Below are 24,481 nucleotides of genomic sequence, written 5' to 3'. Positions count from 1 at the left end.
ATGTTAACACTAGTTTTCATATTTGCTGTCTTCATATATCTGTGTTTCATGCTTAACAAATTTCTGTGCAGAAAATGCATCTTACTTGTTGGAGCTCCACCAATCTAGTATCTGTTTCTCTTATCATTACTTTGTATTATTGGTTAAAAGTGTTGACTCGAAAGTCAATCTCAGGTGCAATCTCAGTCTCTTCAGAAAACACATAATTTAATATATTTCAACAGATACTGGTGCTTTTCATGACTGAGCAGAGACTTGAGAAGGGTCTTAGTGTTGACATCCTAATGCTTTCTTTCCCTCTTTATACCCATATTGTTTTCCATCTTTGTGATTTACATGGAAGCCATGTAAATGGCTATTGTCCCTATTGAAATAAGCATTTGGTTGTTAGTTTATAATTTGGGTTTGCAGTCGGGTGACCTAGAAGAAAGTGGGGGAGAACCTTACTACTTGAATCTTGCTTAAAAATAACCAGCCAGTTGTTTTGTCACAGTTGTTAGCAAGTGAATGTACTCTCTCTCTCTCTCTCTCTCTCTCTCTCTCTCTCTCACACACACACAAAAAATGTATTGTCAAACACTTTTCTTCCAGAAGTACGTACAGTATGTGCAAGTTTCCCCTTAGTGCTTTGGGATATTAAAAAGACTACGGTGTTCTCTGTTTGCAATATACAGTATAGATCTTAGGCACACCAAGCTATCTGTAGTACCTTATGCACATCCTTTTTAATAATTATTAGGACCATGCAGCTCCAATTTGGGATTCTGAAGGAGTGTGAGGGATGAGAATGGTTTCTTCCATTTTAAATTTCATTTGCTGCAGTTTAACAACTCGAGGGACCTTATAGAAGGCCACATTTAAAGGGACTTCCTCATTAATTTCTACTAGCAAGCACTATCTAATCATTATATTTGCATGTGGCCTCTTCGTTCCTAGATGAGAGGCACATTTTAGTAATTTGGATTGTGATTATTGATACTTCTGGTGTGTGCTGTTGAAGATTTATGGTGATGCCCCAAAAACCTCACTTGATATCTATTTTTGATTAAGCACTTGTCAGCCATGTGGAACTTGATTGTTTTCACCTACGGAGTTAATCCAAAAATATTTATTTCATGTAGACTAGACTTCTGAATGCACCAGAGAGCATAAACTGCACAAAATTGTTGTTTTAAAATATTCTGGAATGCAGTAATGAAATACATGGTTTGTACACAGTTTTCTAAGGCTGCAGTTTTATGTCCCTGAAAGTACATCCTATTTAATTAAGTAGTAGTAACCTCTGAGTAGACATGTTTTAGGACTGCATAGTGAATTAAGGTTCTTTTTACTCTAGATTGGTGGAGTTCTTTAGTAAAATCCATTTATCTATGCAGATCAAGAAGCTGTCTTTATTTGTGCTATTTAGCATGTGATGTTTTAACCTTTTATAGTACTTGGTATCAAAATTCCATCTAAATGCATTTGATCAAGCAAGGAAAAACTGAGCAATTAGCATGTTCATCTGTACAGAACATACAGGTTCTTTAAAAGGATACCTTAATGGCAGCAGTGATGTGGCTTTTTTATTTGGAAAACTACGGAAATATGCACTGTACTGTAATATATGTCTTCAAGCTAGAAGTATTTTTTTCTGACGCTTTAGAGAGCTAGCTAATTTAGCATATTTTGCTTGCATTTAGTAAACAAGGCTTAACACTTTGAAATTGCCAAGCTTGTAGTTGCAATTGACATCCATTGATTGTTACTAAGAATTTATGAAATTGATTTTTTTTGGCCAGCATACTAAATTTAAGCTATTGTAGTAACTAACATAGAGAATCTTATAATGAGATTTTAAATATGCTTTTCACTGTGTCTTCGGTTTAAACGTACATCTGGATTTGCCTTTATGAAGCCTGCAGAAGTATGATAAGACATGATGTTCCCAAAAAGAGAAGTATAGCTAGTCTTATATAGCCCCATAGATTGGTACTGTCATTCCAGTGCTGTGCTCGCTCAGGTTAAACAGAAAATATTGTGGGTAATGTCCTGTACCATATTGGAAGAACTCATCTATTCCATTGAATTCTGGTGAGTTCTTTAAACAAGGGGCAGGGAATTGAGAGGGTGAAATTCTGCCAAACACTTCCATTCTATAAAAGTCGGTGGAGAAAAAGTTATTGAGGATTAAAAATACTATTAAAAGCATGATCTTGCTAGTTAAAATGTACAGCTCCCCAGAAATAAATATTTGTTGGGGAGGAAGCTGCCCCAGTAGGACATGTTATTTTAGGGGTTGAAATTTAATTTTTGGAGATTTCTTCAGTGAAGGGTCTTTAAAGTATGTTTTTGGGTGTGAGGAATTCAAATCTGCTATTATTTTTCTGACTGGACAACATTTAGTTTGGTAAGTCTATATCTGAGGAAGAAGCAAATAAACTGCTTTCGGAAAACCAAAGAATTATAATTTTACCTTCTGAATATGTCAGCTAATGCTAAGCAACAGCAACATAACTGCAAGTTCTTGGCAATCGTTTTTAATGATTTCAGTGCAGTTCTACACACATCTTACTTACCAAGCACAGCTAAGTTATATTAATTTAATTTAACCAAAATATCTTTTGAAATTCCTAATGAGCACTCCTCATTTTTGTAAGTTGAAAAATCCAAAACACCCTGTGGAACTGAGCCATTTTGATTCGGTTTTGTGCAGGGAAGAGGGGCATAACTGAAGCAGATACTACTTTCAAGTTGATTCTGAAATTTTGTCTCCATGTGCCTTTTAAATGCTTAACTTCAGGATCCTGTGACTACCTGCTAGGCAGTTATCCACTTAGGTGACAAGCAGAAGCGTTTCGAAATTCCACCAGCCCTGAGTAGAAACATGCCAACAAAGTTTGGATCTAACTTGTCTCTCAAGCCATTCCCAACATGCTTCACAAGCTTTTGTGAAGAGCCAGTGTGCGATTGTGCTTAGAGTGTTGGACTAGGACCTGGGAGGCCAGGGTTCCAATCCCTGCTCAGCTGTGAAGCTCACTGGGTGACCTTGGGCTAGTTACAGTCTCTCAGCCTAACCTACCTCACAGAGTTGTCATGGGGATTAAATGAAGAAGGGAAGAGTATAGCACTTTGAGCTCTTTGGAGAAAAAGGTAGGATATAGATGCAATAAATTAAATACATAGCTAATTCTTGTACCATACATGCTTTTTGAGGGGGAAGGGGGAATACTTTTATTTTCCTAAATGAAACTTTTGCAGATATTGACCAGTGGAATAAAGTTATTGAACAACTAGGTACACCATCCGCAGATTTTATGAAAAAACTGCAGCCTACTGTGCGGAACTATGTAGAAAATAGGCCAAAATATCCAGGTATCAAATTTGAAGAGTTGTTCCCAGACTGGATATTTCCATCGGAATCTGATCGGGACAAACTAAAAAGTAAGATTTCATGTGTGCATTATTCTTGTATTTTCATTTTCATTCGTACTATAATGTACGGTAATTGTTTGGGGTGGGGGTGGATACTTTTTTCTAGTTGATAAAACAGCACATTCCTGTTGTCTGTCACTTAGCAAAATGCAGATTATCGATTTTTAATCCACTGTTTACATTAAGCATGTTGCTTGTATTGATTGAATTCCAACATCCTTACTGTCTCTTGTCAAAATATCCAAGACTCAAAAATATCTTATGGTATGTCCCAATGAAAAAGAAATGCAAGAAAGCAAAGTGGCTGTCCAACGAGGCCTTACAAATAGCGGGGGAGAGAAGGCAAGCAAAATGCGAGGGAGATAGTGAAAGATACAGGAAATTGAATGCAGATTTCCAAAGAATAGCAAGGAGAGACAAGAAGGCCTTCTTAAACGAGCAATGCAAAGAAATAGAGGAAAGCAACAGAATGGGAAGAACCAGAGATCTGTTCAAGAAAATCGGAAATATGAAAGGAACATTTCGTACAAAGATTACCATAATAAAGGACAAAAGTGGTAAAGATCTAACTGAAGCAGAAGACATCAAGAAGAGGTGGCAAGAATACACAGAGGAATTATACCAGAAAGATATGGATGTCTCGTACACCCCAGATAGTGTGGTTGCTGACCTTGAGCCAGACATCCTGGAGAGTGAAGTCAAATGGGCCTTAGAAAGCACTGCAAATAACAAGGCCAGTGGAAGTGATGGTATTCCAGCTGAACTGTTTAAAATTTTAAAAGATGATGCTGTTAAGGTGCTACACTCAATATGCCAGCAAGTTTGGAAAACTCAGCAGTGGCCAGAGGATTGGAGAAGATCAGTCTACATCCCAATCCCAAAGAAAGGCAGTGCCAAAGAATGCTCCAACTACCGCACAATTTCACTCATTTCACATGCTAGCAAGGTTATGCTTAAAATTCTACAAGGAAGGCTCAAGCAGTATGTGGACCGAGAACTCCCAGAAGTGCAAGCTGGATTTAGAAGAGGCAGAGGAACCAGAGACCAAATCGCAAACATGCGCTGGATTATGGAGAAAGCTAGAGAGTTCCAGAAAGACATCTACTTCTGCTTCATTGACTATGCAAAAGCCTTTGACTGTGTTGACCACAGCAAACTATGGCAAGTTCTTAAAGAAATGGGAGTGCCTGATCACCTCATCTGTCTCCTGCGAAATCTCTATTTGGGACAAGAAGCTACAGTTAGAACTGGATATGGAACAACTGATTGGTTCCAAATTGGGAAAGGAGTACGGCAAGGCTGTATATTGTCTCCCTGCTTATTTAACTTATATGCAGAATTCATCATGCGAAAGGCTGGGCTGGATGAATCCCAAGCCGGAATTAAGATTGCCGGAAGAAATATCAACAACCTCAGATATGCAGATGACACAACCTTGATGGCAGAAAGTGAAGAGGAACTAAAGAACCTTTTAATGAGGGTGAAAGAGGAGAGCGCAAAATATGGTCTGAAGCTCAACATCAAAAAAACGAAGATCATGGCCACTGGGCCCATCACCTCCTGGCAAATAGATGGGGAAGAAATGGAGGCAGTGAGAGATTTTACTTTCTTGGGCTCCATGATCAGTGCAGATGGTGACAGCAGTCACGAAATTAAAAGACGCCTGCTCCTTGGGAGAAAGGCGATGGCAAACCTAGACAACATCTTAAAAAGCAGAGACATCACCTTGCCAACAAAGGTCCGTATAGTAAAAGCCATGGTTTTCCCAGTAGTGATGTATGGAAGTGAGAGCTGGACCATAAAGAAGGCTGATCGCCGAAGAATTGATGCTTTTGAATTATGGTGCTGGAGGAGACTCTTGAGAGTCCCATGGACTGCAAGAAGATCAAACCTCTCCATTCTGAAGGAAATCAGCCCTGAGCGCTCACTGGAAGGACAGATCGTGAAGCTGAGGCTCCAATACTTTGGCCACCTCATGAGAAGAGAAGACTCCCTGGAAAAGACCCTGATGTTGGGAAAGATGGAGGGCACAAGGAGAAGGGGACGACAGAGAATGAGATGGTTGGATGGTGTCCTTGAAGCTACTAGCATGAGTTTGATCAAACTGCGGGAGGCAGTGGAGGACAGAAGTGCCTGGCGTGCTCTGGTCCATGGGGTCACGAAGAGTCGGACACGACTAAACGACTAAACAACAACAACAACAACATGTCCTTGTTATGAATATGCATTTTGTACCTTACTTTTATGCTTCAGATCTTCAGCTAACGGTCACCCCCTTTCCATTTTCTAGCCGGTCAAGCTAGAGATTTACTATCAAAAATGCTAGTAGTAGATCCAGACAAACGAATTTCGGTAGATGAAGCTTTGCGTCATCCATATATCACTGTTTGGTATGACCCAGCTGAAGCTGAAGCGGTAAGTTTACCTTTAAAGTTTATTCAAAAGAAATTTTATGGTTGATGTCACTATGGCAGTGCTACTTACCTTGGTGAAAATCTGAGGGCATATTTAGATTTCTCCTTACACTAGAAAAAGTGTTATATATGCTATGTATGTTATATGCCACAGTAATTGCAGTGCAGTTCCATAATCCCACCAAGTCCCATTTCCCAATCTTTAAGCCATCCTGTATTTTGCAGCTCTGTGGCAAGACAGAAGTCAGTATGAGAGAATGAAGAATTTGTATTTATTTGATTCTTAAGAACTGGATAAAAGAAGAAAGGTAGAGGAGGCAGGGGGGAGAATGAACTTGTAATTCAAAAGGTTGCAGTCTCCTTTAGACCTTTTTTCCCTCCTGGGGTGAGCATGAGAGCTGCCCATAAAAAAAGGAGGAAATCCTGCATTTTAGGATAACTGTGACTGGGCAGCAGCGTGTCTAGCAAAGAAACAAAAGGTAGCAGGAAATATGGAAGTCCCTGCGTCCTCTAACTAGGTGGGGGTTTTTGGATATGAAAAACCATATGGTATATGGTATATTTGAAGTGGGGGTGGGGCTTAATATTTAGAACTGCAGAATGTTTTCATGTAAAGTTAATGGAGTACAAGGATTCTGCATGCAGCTAAGCAGTGAGCTTGAGTTGGGAGGATGTTCAGGAAGAATGATTCCAAATAAGACCTGAGTTGGAGTATGAGCGTATAGATTGGCATACTGCTGCTAATCTCATATATGCTAAAATTGTGGGCTTCTCTGTTGTTTCCTATGGGCAGCTCCAAATTTTACCTAGGGGAGGAAAACAGTCTAAAGGGATTTAGAAGTTCTGTGGTAGTAGTGTCCATGGGAGGGAGAGAACCAGCTCCGTGACTAAAAATTCAGCAGCCTATTAAGATCATATTAGGGATGAGGTAGGGCCACTGAAATATTGCTGAGACTAAATAAGCCTGCTAACTCATGCTAGGTAGCTATAATGCCTTTTCATTAAATGAAATAAAAAGCACAGACCTCCTTTGTGGGGGTTTTTACTGGAAAATTTGACTAAATTGAGTAAAAGTTTAAAAATTGCTTATTCTGTTGAAAACTTGATCATATTCCTGTGCAAATTTTATTGCTAGATCAATTGATTTGTCAACTACATACAGTGATTGATTGACTAAAACTCCTTTATTTGGCTGCTACCCTATTAATTGTAGCATTTACTAATCCTTGTATTCAAAAAAGCAAATCATGTGATAACAGTAGAAACTAGCTTTGATGAAAAGTTTATAAAGAGCCTTTTAAACAGAAACATTCTCTTATGCAGCTTATGTTTGTTTCAATGGAAATAACACGTGAGAACTTCCCAGCTCAATAAACAATCGTTTCTTTTTTATTTCGTCTTGTATTTCGTCTTGGGAATTAATCTAAGTTTTATTGAATTCAAAGACTTTTATTTTTAACCTTTTTTTGTAGCCTCCTCCTCAAATCTACGATGCACAGTTGGAAGAAAGAGAACATGCCATTGAAGAATGGAAAGGTAACCATGATTTATTATATGCTATGATGCTTGAGAACCTTTTGTCATAGGGCAACCTATAGATGCTTTATAAACAAAAGTAAACATAAGTATGCTCTTACAGTGAAATATGACTGGGTGGTTATTTGAGATGGAGGGGTTTGCATGAGTATGTTCTGTTAGAACATAGTAGCTGTTTCAAGATTTTAAAAAGTACTCTTGTAATTTTTCTTCTCTTTCTCTCCTCCTTCCTCTGTCATTTCTTTTAAATGTAGAACTAATATATAAAGAAGTAATGGATTGGGAAGAAAGGAATAAGAATGGTTTGGTAAAAGAACAACCTTCAGGTTAGTCATTGATGTAATAGTCTGTTTTTGTCTTCAGGAGTTCTTTGTGCTGTGTTATAAATCTGTTGTCATTAACAACAGAAGTTTCCAAGTAAGTTATGTTGTTCAAATTCTTGTTCCAGTGCAACCAGTTTCAGAATGTGCACAAAAACCTGGTAATAAAATAATTGAGCTACATGGAATTATAATATTAATTTCTAGCTTGTGGGGAAAGATGATAGAAGAGGTTGAGAGCTGTGGATGGGATGCCTTTTCCCCCTGAAGCACAAGTGAGGAGCCTCTGACCCTCCAGGTGACGATGGACTACATCACACACTATCCCTCACCACTGAGGAGTGAAAGTTGTGTTCTCTGTGGCTTTAAGGTTTCAGGAGAGAATAGTCTTTCCTCATTGCTCTGAGTGACATTTGTGTTGACAAGCGTTGAGTTCAAAGCAGGTCACAATAATCCCAAAAGGATGGGGGGGGGGACCATTGTAAACACTATACTATCAAACATAGAAACACATAAATAAAGCAAACCACAATAAATTCACCAGAACAATGAATACAGTTCCGTAAAATCTATGGTTCCAGCCATGTCTTGCCTCAGATTTTCTTATGCTTGGTTTACTTAGCACAGATGCAGCAGTGAATAGCAACACCAGCCCTTCCCAGTCATCATCTATCAATGACATTTCATCCATGTCGACAGAACAAACATTGGCTTCAGACACAGACAGCAGCCTTGATGCTTTGACAGGAACACTTGAAGGATGCCGGTGATCAGCTTTGCAGATTTAACATTGGCAAAGAACTTTTGCTTCTGTTGGGCCTGAAATGCTTGTAAGTTTATGGAACCAAGTCAAGAAACTCCATGTTCTGCATGTTTTTTTTCTAAAGTAATGCCTGTGATTTTACTCAGTTGAAATAAGACTATCTGCTTAATAGTGTAAAATGAAAGCAACTTCATATCTCGGGTCGAAACAAATATTACTATACCTATTCTGTTTTAACCTACATCAGGTGAGCAGTTAGAGTAACTCAAAACTCTAAATGAGTTCATGGGCATTCTGTCAGACATCTGAAATGTAATCAATATAAATTTCAAAGAAAAAGAAGAAAGCCATTGTAAGTGGCGTTGAATGTATATCTTTACAATTACATACATTTGCTATATTAGTGTATTTTGCTGGTATTTTCAGTACTGTAAAATATAGAGGCAGTTGTTTACCTACATAGCATTCTTTTCTCGGGGCCTTTTCCTCTCCACCTCCTAATTTCTGTACTTTTCTATAGAAGAAGCAAACTTGTGAGTTCTTGCTTCAACTTTACATCTGAATGTAACTCTGCTTCTCTGAATGTGCTCTTTCAGTGCTTTCATTTCAAGGGATAAGGTGGAATAAGCAAAACGTGCCATGTGGGAATTTTTCTTAATTCTTGCATGCATTTATTCATTAGTGTGTCTTTTAAAAATAAGATTTTGGGGGTCTTTAAAGCAGTTCATAAAACACTCTTAGAAATCCTGACCCCTTTTCTCATACTCTGGCATTTCCATGGAAAACTTGATTAAAAATGGGGGCATTCAAAGGGGTTGGAGGCCTACCTTGACCCTTTAAATAGGCATTAAAATATCTGCTTTTATGGTCTGTATATTAAAAGGGATCTTTACTCCCTATGTATAAATAACTACATCTACATCCAGAATAAATAGAAACTTCTAAAAGAAAGTGAAAGGGGCTATTTTAAACACCAAACCTTATGAAAAGGACTACATTTATTATACATAATTGTGTGTCCCCCGCCCTCTTTTTCTGGCATATTCCAAAGGCAAACACCAGTTTGATATGATTCAGTTTCTTTCTAGCTCTAAAAAATTGTAATTCGTCACACCTTGAGCTTCAGTTGAAACTATTCACCTAGGGTTTAAAATAAAATGTTTATGTGAATGTGTAGGTGGGTTGCCAGACTAACACTTTGTATTAGATATGGTGGGAGGAACAAAGTTATGAGACAATCCCAGGTGGTGCAACAGGCTTAACTGGCAAGCTCTAAACAATGCAGATTTCTGGCTTGGATGATGGACATCTGTTTGTTCCACTGAAAACCAAAGTCGGACTATATATGCCATCGTTCTGCTTTGGCACCAGCACTTTATTAACATCAAAATCTGATGCAAGATTACTTGGAAATATGTCCTAAGGAATTCAGTGAGGTCTACTCCCAGGTGAGTGAGTATAGGATTGCAGCCTAAATAGATGTTTGTAGGATAAGCAGTCTCAGGCAATGGTCCACAAATACATTTTAGAGTAGCTCTATCATGTTGCTGCATTTGCTGCTACAGACTTCTCTTTGAATTTGCTCTTAGGGTTTTCCAGCTGGGCATGTAAATTTATTGCTATCTTTTCACTTGATACTTGTGGCTGAACATGGGAACTTCCTCCCTTAAATATTGTGCTTGAGATGCGAGATGGTATGAAATATGTTTGTGGTAGCTATTTATTATGTGCACCTGCCAGCAGCTGATGAATTGCTAAGTGATACATTTGTGTATGAGTTGATTCTTGGATGAATGGATTGCCCCGATCCAGAGTGCTTATTCACGTATGTCATTCATTTCAGTAGAACTTAATTTCAGGAATGTTATTAAAAATAAAACTTACATCTTTAAATAGCCCCTGTAAAACTGTTGGCCAGGATCCTAAGAACCACATGCACATTATGCCCCCACCCCTTGCAATGCATTGGTCGTCAGGGTACCTGACTTTCAGGAGTGATTTTTCTAAGGTTCAGTCCCAGTGCACAATTAAAACTATGTGTGTACAATTAGAACTAGCTACTTCCCTTTGTGGCCTTCAGCCTCCAACCAGCCCCCGAGCTTTAACTCTAGTTGAAGAGAGAGTCGTGTGGAGAGTGGGAGAGAGAAGGGGGAAATAGGCATTCAGAGTCTTTTCAGAGGGTGCTTCCCACTTTATGTGATTTCACTTATGCATGTGGGTGCCCAGAATAAGCCCTGTGTAAGTGGGGGCATGCCTGTACTTGTATAGCAGGGTCCATATGGATGGCACTTAGGACAGGTTGGTGTCCCAAATTAACACTCAGCAGTGAGGAAGACAGCAGAGGAACATGAGGGAAGAAAGAGATAATTAGCAGGGAACAAGTGAAGGAATAAGTTCTAGACTAAGAGTTCAAGTTGTTTGACACCTTGGCCGCCCAATCTTGATTCATAATGTTGTCTGACATTCTACTGGCTGTGAATGTTGAAATTACTTCCTACTAAATCTCTATACCTAAAGATGTAAAGTACACAAAGAATCCTCCACAGACAAGAAAGAAAATGACTCCTTTTAAAAAAGTATCAATGCATAACTGTGGCATTATTATCTGCAGGGTGAGAGATGTCGCCTTCCTCCCATTGGGTTTGATACAACTCAATGTATTTAACAAAAAGTTGAATAAGGAGGTGTTGCAGAGCAACTCTGACTTGCTTAAAGTAGCATTTTTATTAAGCTATTCTTTGAAGAGAGTCTAAATTATCGATTATACTTACAAACAGAAAAATAGAAATCTATGTTTTAACTAAGAATGTATTCTTCAATGTGTGCTTAATAAAAAAGAGGTTTCCCATTCATATGCAGATTTATCCCAGTATAACTTAATTAAGTGATGACAAACTAGTCCTAAAAATTTACGTCACTGTAAATAGTATTAATGTATGTTAGTTTTATAGGATTTAAATCTTTCAAAATGTACATTGTACTTCCAGAACCACTATGAAAATATTTTCATAAATGTTTGTAAATGTGCGGCATTCAAGGATTGTGTATGTATACTTTGTATAAAGTATCTAGTAATTGGACAATTCTTTTCTGAATGTGCTGTACTGCAACAGAGACTGGACTCTGTTTCATGCTTCAGCGTTACTTTAGGATTATCACACGAAGTTTTCGCAGGTGGGGAAGGGGTGGGTGGGGCAGAAATACACAAGGACTCTAGTGAGTTGTGTGAAGGGAGACTGGAGCTATTAGAGCAACCAGAGGCTTGTGCTTCAACAGTGTGAGGCGCAACTAGTTCAGATCACAGGAATTCAGTTGTCCTGATTTGGTTGGGACAGCTTGTTTTCTGGAGTTTGCCCTGCCAAAATATCTAGCCATCAACCTTGCAGTTTTTAAAGAAGCAGTCCTGGGTTGAGCTGCTCTTGAATGCTAAGTGTGTGGAGGAGGGAGACTGTCGTTGTTCAGTGGTGACAGAAAGGCACTCTGCGCATGCTAAGAAATACTTTTAATATTGTATTCTAAGACTCATCTCTAATATTGAAAAAAGGAATAATGAGCTGAGCTCTAGTGACTCTTTGCATCAGTTTGGTGACAAGGGAGAGCTTGCCTATAACAAGAAATGGAGTGGGGGGGGGAGAGACACACACACAGTTGTGGGGAAAAACGTTTGTGAAGAACTTGTTGCTGAAAGGAAAGTGAAGAGGAAAATTACTGGATTGAAGTGTGGAGGAGAATGGAATGTAAATGTGTTCTGGTTATAGCTTACTGGCAGCAAAAGTGAAGTTTGTGCTTAATTTTTATATAGTGTTGGGTGAGATATGTCCTGTTCATTATAAAGCAGCCTTGCATCACTGTCTAAACACATACTCTTAAGTTTGGGAATAAAAAAGATGGCCACTTTTAAAAGCTCTTGTAACCCTTTTCTTCAGTATAATGCTTTTATAGGGCTTAGTTCTCTCAAGTGGCAAACCTGGGCTGTACCAATTCAGACCAGAGCTGGGAGCTTGCGTGATTGGGTGCTCCTTCATAATTTCTAATAAGCCTTCACATAGAATGTCAAAGAAATATAGTTAACACGCACACACACGTCTCTGCTCAGGTAATATTTTCACCAACTTAGAAGTACTGTCACCTTGTCACCTAGCATCTCCACTCTTTCCAGTTCTTATTTTAAAATACGTTAATTGTAATATTTCATTCTCTTGTAAACTGCCTATGTCAAAGGGGCGAGATGCAGTAAATCAGTGGTGGAGAAACCCACCACCAGGTCCCAGACGCAGTCCCTCCTGCCTCACCGCCTGCCCCGTGCAATTCTTCCTGGGTCAGGCCCCATCATTGGCCCTGCTCAGTCCTGCCTTGAGCGCTTTTGCTTGGCTAGAATGTTTCCTTGAACCGTGACAGTGCCTCTTGCTTGCCTGGACGGAGCAATGTGTGGGTTCAAATGCCTCTGACTTTTGCAGGGTCGGAATGTAACTTACTGTAGAAAGATAAGAATTGCTCCTATTGTGCCACCCACTTTTGCCCATCCACCACTGTCTTATAGCCTCTGGAAGGTTATGCATGAAGGAATGCATCTCTGCAGTAAATGAGTGTGATACGTATTTGCAAACTGTTTTCTTCTAGTATGGGTAATGTTATTCCAGTAAATCAAGTGATAAGGTTTTTTTTTTGACCAGTTTCATTACTGAAAGGTAGAGCTAACATAAGTATGGGGCAGACAGTGGGAAAATATGACCCAGTGGGCCACTTCCATAACTTTACTAGTTAGCGCTGTGGGTTAAACCACAGCGCCTAGGGCTTGCTGATCAGAAGCTCGCTGGTTAGAATCCCCACGACGGGGTGAGCTTCTGTTGCTCGGTCCCTGCTCTTGCCAACCTAGCAGTTCGAAAGCACGTCAAAGTGCAAGTAGATAAATAGGTACCACTCCGGCGGGAAGGTAAACGGCATTTCCGTGCGCTGCTCTGGTTCGCCAGAAGCAGCTTAGTCATGCTGGCCACATGACCTGGAAGCTGTACGCCAGCTCTCTCAGCCAATAAAGCAAGATGAGTGCCGCAACTCCAGAGTCGGCCACAACTGGACCTAATGGTCAGGGGTCCCTTTACCTTTATCATTATCTTGTATCTACAGCAGCTTCAAAATAGGTAATTCTAGCACTTACTCATTTAAGAATCCAGAATCTATATCTATTAATTATTTATTAGGACTAAACCTGAAACCTAAATTTGCACATTGGTCTTGTTGCCACAAAAGAATGTAAGTATTATATAACATAGATTCAAACTTATCCATGCTATTTTTAAAGTTCTAGCAGTGGAGGCTAATTCAGTTAGGTCATTTCTTCCTACAATTTTTGATCAAGTTTATTCCTTTAAATATTTTCTGTCTTCTGTAGTTTGGTGTGTTTGAGCCACTTAAATGTTCACCTTTTTAAAAGCTCTTTATGTGTATATGTAATCAAGTATGGCTGTCTTTCAATAACAAAATCCCATCATGAGACTACTATAGCATGCTCTGGCAATACTGTGAAATATTTAAACCGCCATTCTTTGTCAATAGTTCTACTTAACTGCTCACCTGAAAGGGAGAATGAAGAAAATTGGCTATTAAATGTTGAGATTTTATATTCCACATATTTCTTTAAACATAATACTGAGTAGCTGAATGGCATTGCAGAGATGGAGTAGATGTAAAAACTGTTTTTGCATGTACCCTTGTCATTTGTTCAGAACATTACGGAAATTGGAAGCAACCCATTCTCAGTCTGAATTGTTTGTAGAAAGTGTTTTGAAGAAATGATTTTGTGTGAACATGCATATTTATGATTAATTATATAAAGAGAGGCACGTATCTGCACAGATCATACCAAATAAATAACAGCTGCTTTGGTACGTTTGGGGAAGTGGCAAAAAAGGAAATTAACAGAGGGTTCTGCATACCTTAAATGTCCATAATATTACAATGTAAGTATGAAAAGAGAGTCAAGTCACTAGTGCTTTTTGCTGATTCCTGTAATGTGTGGAAGAGTGCTTCCTGCGTGCTTAGGTTTATACACAGCCTCTGAAATAGTGTCATTTTCTATTCAGTAAAACTAAATTTATCAAATAGTTCATGCTGGTTAAACAAGGGTTTATTTATGTACCCAAATGTTTCTTTTGGGCTAACCTAGGCATCTGCATGTGTTCTATTTGGTGTTGGGTTTAAAAACAAAACAGCTGTACCCTTACGGATCCATCCTTTCAAGTCCTGTGTTTCAGCATGAGCTGCTTAATTTTAAACTCATTTTGTTACTGTTACAGGTTTACATGATTTTCTGTGGAATGTATGAACTTCCGAGTAGATATGGGGAGCCCACGGCTCTCCATGTGCTGTTGGATTGCAAGTCCCATCATCCCTGCCCATTGGCCATACTGTCTGAGATGGTGGGAGTCCAACAACATCTGAGGGCCACCAGTTCCTCATTCTTTGCTTTTGAAGGAGGGTCTAGGATCCAGGTTTCTAAGTTAGGTGAGCCCAGTAGACCTTTTTACTCTTATTTTCCTTTGAACACCACACCATGGGCCATATCACAAACTGGTTTTGAAACTCTCTTCAGTTTCAAGAGAGACTTGCCATGTGCTGTGGGAGGAGGCTGCTCTGAAGCTCCTTGGGGCATGTGGAACTAGGTGTATGGTTCTTTGAATTTAGGCTCAAGGTGATTAAGATGTAGGAAGAACGGATCTGTAGTTTTAGGCTACAACTTAACACCCCAGGAGTTAAGCGGGAAGATAAGTATGCAGTTTGCAAATTTGTGCTAGGTTGCACTAAAAGCTGCAGTATCTAAATTGAGATCGGTTTTTCGAAACAGAATTGGTGGCCATAATAATGTGCAAGATGCATGCTGGATAGCATTCCTTATAAATATCTGGAATTTATTCCTCAAGTGCAGAGGCATCCTTCTTGACTATGCCTCAGAGAATACTGGTCCAGTCTTGGCAGCAATACCTTGGGTTGCGAACGCTGCGGGTTGTGCATTTTCGGGTTATGGACCACACCAAACCTGGAAGTACCAGAATGGGTTACTTCCAGGTTTTGGTGGTCGCGCATGCGCAGAACCACTAAATTGTGCTTTGCACATGCGCAGAAGTACCGAATCGTATCATGCACGTGCACAGACGCAGCGCTGCAGGTTGCGAACACTGCGGGTTGCGAACATGCCTCCTGCACGGATCACGTTCGCAACCCAAGGTTCCACTGTACAGCTTATGTAGGGAACTGGATTGTTAAACTGAGGTGCAGAACTGCAAGCTTAAGAAAGGCTGATCAACATTTTGTAAATTCAGTATGAACGTTGTCTGTAAAATTCTGCACACAGATGAAGTCAGTGTATGTAGTATGGAATTGATCAGGGCTTGATGCTACATTTAGTGATACTGTTGGAGCTAAATGTTTTCCTGGGCATGTGTGTACTTGGATAACATACTTGAAGTTAATGTGATGTGCACATCTGCTTCCAGAGACAGAACTTGGAGTCAGGTTAAATTCCCTCAGCTGACTTGCCTGATCTTTAATTTCATAACTTCACCATCAATGTTGCTGAGATCACTTTTTATATGTTGCGGTATGAAAAACAGTGAACCAAATTATAAGATAATTTGTTTAGATTCTACTTTTAATACCTTTATGTAATTTTTTATTTTATTTTATGCTTGGTATACATGTTGAGAATCTCTTGTGCTAAAGAATTACAAGCCATCTTCTCATATGAACAAAGCAAAAGGAAAACACGTGTTCTCATTTTTAAACTATAAAACAATTGTATTTTATTTTTATAATTGTAATTCTGATTGTGGATTTCACTGCCATTAACTCATTGTGCATATTGTAGATAAGTCTGGGTCCTATATTTCAATACGTATATGAATTTGTAAAAATAAAGTAGAAATATACTACTTGGAAGTAGTAAATTAATTGGTTCCTTAATTCATTTGGTTCTAATGGTTCCAAAATTGAAAAGAAAATGTACTTAAGGTTCAAATTGTGTATTTAAGATTTTAATTTTTACTTTGTCATGCTGCTGCTTAATTTTTCTGAAAGAGTGCCTGCATTTTTGCACAGCAATCTGTTTTGTTAATTGTTTTTTTTTAAAGCACTTTAGGGCTCTTCTAAACACAACCATGCCTCCTCTCTCATCACACAATCTTTCCTTATTAAAAGTGTTTGGAGTTGATGCAGTCCAGCACGAACGCAGTAGCTGCTTACGTAGGGCTCTCCATAATGCGTATGAGGGAAATTTTCCTCCTCTCTCCTCTGGTGCTCATCTATGGGTGCATATATAGGCCCTGCACTAGCGTGTAATGGGAGATTGGTGCTTTTAACGTTCATCCCTTATGATCATCTAATGTATTCCCTCTGCTCAGTCAAAAAATGAAAGCTTGGAGCCAGATACTTTTGCCCAAGTAAAGCAGGAGGGCTAGATGGGATGTGGAAGGTGTGTGTTTCTGTGCACCCATGTACCCCAGTTTCCTGTAACAGCCTTGCCTACCGACTGTCCATAATCTTTTACACGTGCTGTGGAAAGGTTGGGAGAAACAGGCTCATATGTCAACAGGGATCATGCTGTGTGCTGCTGCGCCTGTTGTGGACTGAATTAATATCATTGTAGTTAGGGCTTCTGGGGAGGAGACTAGTTTAAACCAAGATATTGATTTTTTAAAAAAATAAAACTATTTTTAAACATTTTGGATGTGCATTTTTATTTATTTTTTTGGCTTAAAAGTTAGTGTACTTTAATGTCAGGTGGAAATAACCCTGAAATAGAAAGCTGAGTTTCAAAATCCATAGCTAAGTGCTTTTTCAAACTGTCCAAGATCTGTGTACACTTGGCTGTGAGCTTGGTAAATTAATGGGACTTAAGTGCATTATGTCTTTCTGGATTAGAAATTACTGCTAGCAATCAGGTTCTTCATTAGATTTTTTTAAAAAATAATTTTTGGCTATGCATCATAAATTAGCTTTCCAGTATTTATACTATGAAAGTACCCAGATAAGCTTGCAGGAATCAACCCTTGTGCATGCTAGACAGGCAATTTATATAAAATGTATACAAAGATGGGATCCCATCTCAGTGAGAAGCCCTGGTTCTGTCCATAGTATTTCTCTCACAAGTAAGCATATTATTATTTTTTTTTTGCAGATATAGGGCTTTAGTTCTGCACTATGTGCCTTAGACTGAAACACAGAGGACAGCTTAATCATCTTTCTCCCATTCATAATGAAGGTGAATTATGTATGTTAATGATGGCCATATTTGATTGCTGTAGAAGTGCACATGAGAAATGAAGCTGTACCCTTCCCACTTTTTCATAGCAGATGCTACTGTAAGGTGCTATCATCTTTTAGGGGAAACAGTGGAGACTGAAACAAAAAAGAAATGTGCACAATTTTGTAATGAATTTTTGATGCCTACATGAATTTTTTCAACAAGAATTGGCATAGCAATATGGTTGACATTTTTATATGCATATATTTTTAAATGGTTGTTGGTTTATGTTTAGCTATTGTCCTTTTCCAGAGTGTTTGGGTTTTCTTTACAAAAAGTTATTGTGGAATACTGAAGGAAATGTAGATTTCTACCCAAAAAAAAAAAAAAAATGCTGTTTCCTCTTCCGGGTCTTTTACTGGGTAATGCATGAAACATATTTTCAAGGGCCAAATGTAACTGTTAAATTCAAAAGTCAATGAAGTATTTAATTAAAGGCAATACACAAAGCATATCAGTCTAGCCAAACTTTTGAATAAAAACCTTAGGTGAACTTTTGAGCATTTTTCAAGTATCCCTCCTCTTAAAACTTAAATATTATACTGTGGTAGATCCTCATTAATTTTTCTAGAATGACTCCAGTTATTTCCAGAGGTTTATTCACACAACCTTAAGATTGTTTGTGCTGATTACATTTTTCAAGTGTTTGCAGTGCTATGCTAAACCAGGAGTTGCTTCACTATGGGTGTGTTATCACACTGTAGTAACTCGGCCACATCACTTTGGTTTGAAAGCCCCAAAAGCTGATGTGTGAATCAGCCTGAAGACTTGTGTTGCCACTGAAGTTAAACTGTAGCCACACTGGTTGAATTTGGCAGTCTTGTGCTAACAGATGTTATAGTTAGCTGTTCCCCTAGTTTCCAGTAACTTTAAACAATCCAGCTAGATTTTGGCTTAGGGCAGAATGTTTTGGAACTTCCATTGTACAAGCCCAGTCAAAATGAGTAAGCTGTCGGTGGCCTTCAATGATTTAAATGGCGCTTACATCGAAGGTCCCAGTACATTATGCCTGTAACATGCGTAGGTGAACTATTGGAGAGCTCTCCATTAAAATATTGTTTTTAACAAACAGCCTTAAATTGTTTCCTCATATCTACATTTTTATCTTTCAGATTTCCCCCATAAGCCTTTGTTTTTACAATATTGTTTATTCCCTGTAAAACATGTGCTGCGATGTATGTGCCTGTATTCAAGTGATTTACATATACAAATTATCACAGAAAAATGGCATCAAGCCCTAATATTCTCACCATGTTTGGAGTCTCGGGTCATTTATTGTGTCAGTTTGAAATGTGCTTTCAGACTAAACCTTTGAAATCTCAGTGTATTGATACATCAAATGACCTGTTCTGTGTACTAAATGAGGCTCTTGACACATTTCATTCTTGATGCTTGTGCAATGTTCTGTGGAAAATGGAAGTGAATTATTTTATACCATGGCTACTTCAACAAGATTAGATGCCTCCCCCCTCAGAACTCGACTTTTGAAAATAATGTTATTAATAGTGAATTATTAAGTGTTAGCTTTTAGTCTTATTTTAATTTGGGTTTCCATTTCTCCCCAATAGTCTTGTCTTTCAACATCTATATTAAAGCCACTGTAAAAATGAAATAAATGTGGACAAAATGTATATAAGAATTCTGGCTTTCTGGTTTTTTGTGTCTCAACATGAGTATTTCTATACTTCTTTGGAATGGTGGAGGGAAATATGGATAATCTTGGAAGAGCAATTTTAAGTTGAATAAAAAGAGCAAAATATTTTTTTAAACTACTAGTTGGGTGGAGGGGAGACCTCAGAGGTGGTGTAGATGATTATTAGAATACTCCAGGATCATGTGAAACAGGAAAACGACAAATGCCATAATAATGCCATTGTGGATATTTAGAGACATGGCCAGTATCATCTACATGTGATGTTCTTTCAGGCCCTTGTTGCTTATTTTGCATTTAAAGCAAGCAAAATTATTGACCATCTACAACAGGGGGAGCTAATCTGTGCTATCCAGATAATCTGTGAACTCCCAACGTCAGCCAGCATGGCCAATAGTCAGGTTTTATGGGAGTCATAGTCCAGCAACATCTCGAGGACACACGGGTTAGCTGCTCTACCTACAAAAATTAAAAACCACTTCTAGAAACCTTTTCCTTGACTATCCTTGCTTGAAATATAAAACAGGAAAGCAACGTTTTGTTTCTGGGGCAAGGTTTCCTGTTACACACAGGTTTTTAAAGTTAATAGAATTGGTTACAAATAGATATTATTAATGTATTCTGTAGCATAGGCCACTACACTTAAAAACTCAGTAGGGAATTGTAGATCTTTGAAATGACAATAGGTTTTAATTTATTGAACCTCTACATTCCCCAATAATTTTTTATGATACAAAGTTTGTACCCAGTTGGATTTCATAGTTGCATTTTGTATAATTTTTGGAGGGGGTAGGGGGGACAACCCTCTTCTGTATTATAACTAAAAGTACTTTTTGCTATACGAGTTCTGTTGTGGAAAATATTTTTTTCGTTCCAGTGTGGTTCTCTGCATATATTTCCCCATCCCCAATCTTTGTAATAAAGAAGGCCGGGTACCTCCTTTGTTGTGTTAGTGGCTAATGCTGGGGACCGGGAATGCCACATGGAACATTCAGTTTTATTTTACTTTGTTAAATTTATCCCACTTTTTCCCATCCTTGAACCCAAAGTATACATGTGGTTCCCACTTAGCCAGTCGCTGAAGGAACCTAGAACTTCTTAGCTTCAGCAAGGTGGTGGCCTCGTGTGCCTTCAAACTATGCCTTGTGCTTACATTTAGGTCCCTGAATATATCCCCTCCACCACTGTTCTACCTGACTTGGCAATGGCAGCTAGTAACCACTGGAGCTGGTAGGACAGTCAAGTGGGTCAATGGAGGCATGGCTAATTTATTCCGGTTTTCTCCCCATCCTCCTTTGCAAAGCTACTGTGAACAGGTAAGCAACTTTCCTCCTGAGTTTGCCTGCCTGCTTGCCTCCTCCTCTTTTTGTCTTGATTTCCATATTATAATTATTCTAAGGAATGGGAAGTGGTGAGATAAGAGGATCTGTCTTCTCTTTCAGTATACACCTCTAAATGATTGCCACACAGTTTGGTGAATGGGTCTTCATTCTCTTTATCCATGTTGCCCATCATTGCAGTAATACAGATAGCAGACTATACCCCATGATATGGGATTGTCCCCTGGAAGAAAAAAAAAAGACCTCCAAAATTTAAAATCTCAAGAATTTAAACTCTCAAAGGATTGTTTTGTAATTAAAAGTAGAAAGTTATATTGAGAAGCATTCAGGGTTCAAAAACTTTCATGCATCTGAAACTCAGGGCTGATGCCTGTCTTAACTTCCTGGGGGAAGGAAGGCCATAGAGTTGGACTCTTGAAAGCATAACTCCTCTTTGACACGAGTCATGCTTCTGGCCCATAGTCATGCTCTCCTGGATGACCTCAGTGGTTAACTTGGGATGCATAGGGTAGGGAGATCCCTAAGGTATCGTGGGCCTCAGTTATTCAGGGCTTTGTACACGAGTACAAGAACTGTGAACCTGAAAATGGAAAGTCAGTGCAGGTCTCTTAGTAATCAGGGCTTAAGATTGTTACCAAAGCATGAACTACAGTGTTCATATTACCCCTATCCAGGAATGGCTGTAGCTGACATATCAGCTGAAGCTGATAAAAGGCACTAATAGCCACAAAGGCCATCTGAGATTTAAGTGCCAATGGTGGTTCAAGCAGCATACTCAAACTATGTACAGTACCTGCTCCTTCAGAGGGAGTGCAACCCCATCCAGGGCAGGTAATTGGGCCTGCATCCCAGATCAAAGACCTACCCATAAGTCCTCATTCTTCCCATAGTTCAGACTCAGCCCATCACTGCATCCAGGCACTAGTCCCAGTCTTTCCCTGCTGCTCCTAAATCACATGCAATGGAAAAACGGAGCTGAGTATCATCAGCATATGAACGGCACCTTGTTCCAAAACGCCAAATGACTGCTCTCATCAGCTTCATTTAGTGTTGAATAGCATTGGGGATAAGAGTGCCTTGTGGGATCCCATAACGTAACTGCCGTGGGCCCAAGGAACATTTTCTCAGCGCTACTTTCTGGGCACAACGTTGCAATGCCGCCCCCCCACCCCAAATTCATGCCACAAAGCCAGTCCAGCAGCCTGCCATGGTCAATGGTATCATAGCGTGTAACCCTGAATTCTGCATTAACTGTTTGAATTAAGCATTGCACAACATACTTTACAACATATAGAAATATTTTAAAATATAAGCAAGAAGAATCCTATATAATCATAGTATGTTATATTGCTCTGAAAAGTCCAGGATTTCCACCTTTTACATTTGGATGTAGTAAGAAAATGGGAGTGGCAGCAGCAGGGGAGCCAGAATCAAGGCCAGTCACTCCCTATAAGCTCTGGCCAATTTGCTCTGTTATCTTTCCTTCATGTGTTAATTCTCCAAAAGTATCAAAAAACTCTTCCATTTCCCTCTGAAGTGCTTCATTCCTTCTCTCCGCATCTTTGTGTGCCCTCTCTGTGTTGCGCATTTTAATTTCCACCAAGCAATGCCACTTCCGTTGCTGACCCAGTTTCGAATGCAGATCTTTAATCTCTAACTGCAGTTCTTTGTTCCGTTGCTCCAGGCTGTTGGCATAAACACAGACACTGTAGTTTAGCATTTTGCAGCCCACCTTTCTACTGGCTGTCTTTTGACATAGGCATTTTTAAAGCATAGCACTTTTCAAGCGCTGCATCCTTGGCCCTATAAATAAGACACAATTCAAAGAAGGATACTGTTGCTCTTCTCACATGCCCTGATACAAAATTATTAAAACCATCACATCTATGACCAGATCAATCTCTCTATCTATTATGCCTGTTGCTGTTTGGAATTACAATCTTCACACATTCATCACTTACAGAACCACACTGACTACAGGGGGCCGGTGGAGGGCAGGGGGAAGGGATATTATCCCCTGGAGCTCAAGTCTCATTGCAAAATGCAGTAAGATTGTGGTAAATAAAGAAGGAGTACACAGTCCTATCTTTTTGCTATTGAACACCACCACCACCCAACAAACGTGCATTCAGACAGCCACCCACAGGCAGCCACCCAATACATGCCAGTCATACAGTCATATTTTTATGTTGGCCTTTCTGGAAGAAAATACTGTTCTGGCAAAGCACAGTTATGTTCATTACTCCTTTAAAGGTCATAGCTAAAACTACAGCACCAGTTCAAAGTTTGAGGCATGTGATTATTCTTTCTTTTTAGTGCATTCTATATGTAAATTATTTCAACTTATTCTGGCAAAAACCAATAGGTGTTGCCAGTATCTAGAAACCAACACAACTCCCTGTCTTTTCGTTGTAGGAGCCCCTGAGAAACCCAAAGGAAAATGCATTAGAAATTTCAGGGACGGAGCTCTTACCTTGAAATCTTAGTCTCGTACTCTGCCTTCTGCCTGGCCATCTGCTGCTTTAGACTGACAAAGTGGTCCTGCCAGGAACTCTGACTTGTTGAGCTGTCATTGCTCGAGTGGGGATATTCGCTACAGTTGCTCATTTGGACTTGTTCCAAGTTGTCTCGAAGCCCCGAAATATTTGATGTGCCCTCGTTAGTTTCTGCAAAATCTTCTGTGCACTTGGGTCTGCTAAAAAGCCTCGAAACTAGGTTTTCTTCAAGCATCATGTCATCTGGGCAGTTCTTCCAAGAGACCTCGGCAATATTGTTTATATCCTTTAGGCTCATCGGAAAAGGGCATTCAGCTCAGTTCTAGGTAAGAAGCAGTTTTGATTTTGTCCCTGTTCTTCTTTCACCCTGGACTGTGAGACTTCCCATCCTAGCTGCAGCTGTCCGAAGCTTCTCAAATGCTTGGAAATAATCCACTTTATTGGAGCCTGGGTCTTGTTTCAGCTCCAGAGCCTGTTCTTGATTTGGAATGGGAAACGCCTCAAGTTGCCGTGCTTCACATGTCCTCTTGCAGTGAGGGCTTGTTTCTGTCTGGCAGAGACAGTGCCCTTTTATTGCCCTCCTTTCTTTTGCCCTATGCAGTTTGATTGACGTGGGTGCATGGAACATTGACTGGCCCACGCATTGCTACTTGCTCCCTTCTGTTAAAATTTCTCCAGAACTGGCAGCAGAGAGGAAACAAAACTTGGATTGCCTTCATGCAAGTACAAGGTCCTCTATGTCTTTTGTGAAGACAATAGAAGAAGTGTTTTAAATCTGATTTTGGATTTACTGGTGTCACAAGGGAGCTGAAGGAACGAAAAACAGTTTCTGCTTGGCTGGGTGGTGGTGCACCTCACTGTACTTCTACAGTGGTAAATTCTGTGTCTCATTAAATCGGTTAAGTTTTTGTCAAGACCAAACAATACATTTATACAAAGCAATCATAACATCTTAAGTTAAAAGCCAGGAAACAGTGTACATGTACAGATTAAATACTTCAATGTGCACTTGCTGGTGCATAAGAACGAACCTTTCTGTAACAGTCCTGTACCTGCCTCCTAGGAAACATTATAGATTTTGCTGACCTTCTCAAAGGAGGGGATCTGTGTATTTCCTTGCCAATGAAGAATGAAATGAACAATGCTGCAAATTCTCTACAACTCCTTCCTCTTCATAGAAGAGGAGTTATCCAAGTTTGTGAATGCATCTGGTGACCAGAAAAAGTGCCAAACCTCCCTTTAATATTTCAAGA

General features: G+C 39.3%; 2 protein-coding genes across 7 annotated transcripts in view; one reads left to right on the top strand and one right to left on the bottom strand.

The window, feature by feature from the left end:
* The window catches only part of MAPK9 (mitogen-activated protein kinase 9), a 38,580-nt gene extending 19,199 nt beyond the window's left edge, over window positions 1-19,381 (top strand). For 5 of the 6 annotated variants that reach the window (XM_082211653.1, XM_082211651.1, XM_082211655.1 and 2 more), the window contains 5 exons: window positions 3,241-3,423; window positions 5,705-5,829; window positions 7,301-7,364; window positions 7,619-7,690; window positions 8,312-19,381. In XM_082211653.1, the coding sequence (XP_082067779.1) occupies window positions 3,241-3,423; window positions 5,705-5,829; window positions 7,301-7,364; window positions 7,619-7,690; window positions 8,312-8,454 (587 nt within the window). In that variant the 3' untranslated portion in view covers window positions 8,455-19,381. Of the gene's footprint in view, window positions 1-3,240; window positions 3,424-5,704; window positions 5,830-7,300; window positions 7,365-7,618; window positions 7,691-8,306 lie in introns of all 6 variants that reach the window. The other variant, XM_082211656.1, reaches the window with a different exon arrangement.
* Window positions 19,382-20,863: 1,482 nt separating this feature from the next.
* On the bottom strand, window positions 20,864-24,133 carry LOC309525918 (rho GTPase-activating protein 24-like). Its single transcript, XM_082211711.1, has 2 exons — window positions 23,207-24,133; window positions 20,864-22,418 (listed from the first exon to the last, which is right to left on the bottom strand). Exons 1-2 carry the CDS (start codon window positions 23,524-23,526, stop codon window positions 22,181-22,183), a joined length of 558 nt encoding a protein of 185 aa, XP_082067837.1. The 5' UTR covers window positions 23,527-24,133; the 3' UTR covers window positions 20,864-22,180.
* Window positions 24,134-24,481: the final 348 nt, after the last annotated feature.

Source organism: Podarcis vaucheri, assembly GCF_965113315.1.
Source record: "Podarcis vaucheri genome assembly, chromosome: 2".
NCBI classification, from domain to species: Eukaryota; Metazoa; Chordata; class Lepidosauria; order Squamata; family Lacertidae; genus Podarcis; species Podarcis vaucheri.
The sequence above is the reverse complement of the archived record's forward strand: the minus strand, read 5'-3'. Positions and strand labels throughout refer to the sequence as shown.

Bases quoted from the DNA above. Each gene is read 5' to 3' on its own strand.
- LOC309525918 (XM_082211711.1), bottom strand. From the start codon at position 23,526: ATGAGCCTAAAGGATATAAACAATATTGCCGAGGTCTCTTGGAAGAAC. The intron at 22,419-23,206 runs GTAAGAGCTCCG...TTATGCCAACAG, and splicing joins TACGAGACTAAGATTTCAAG to CCTGGAGCAACGGAACAAAG.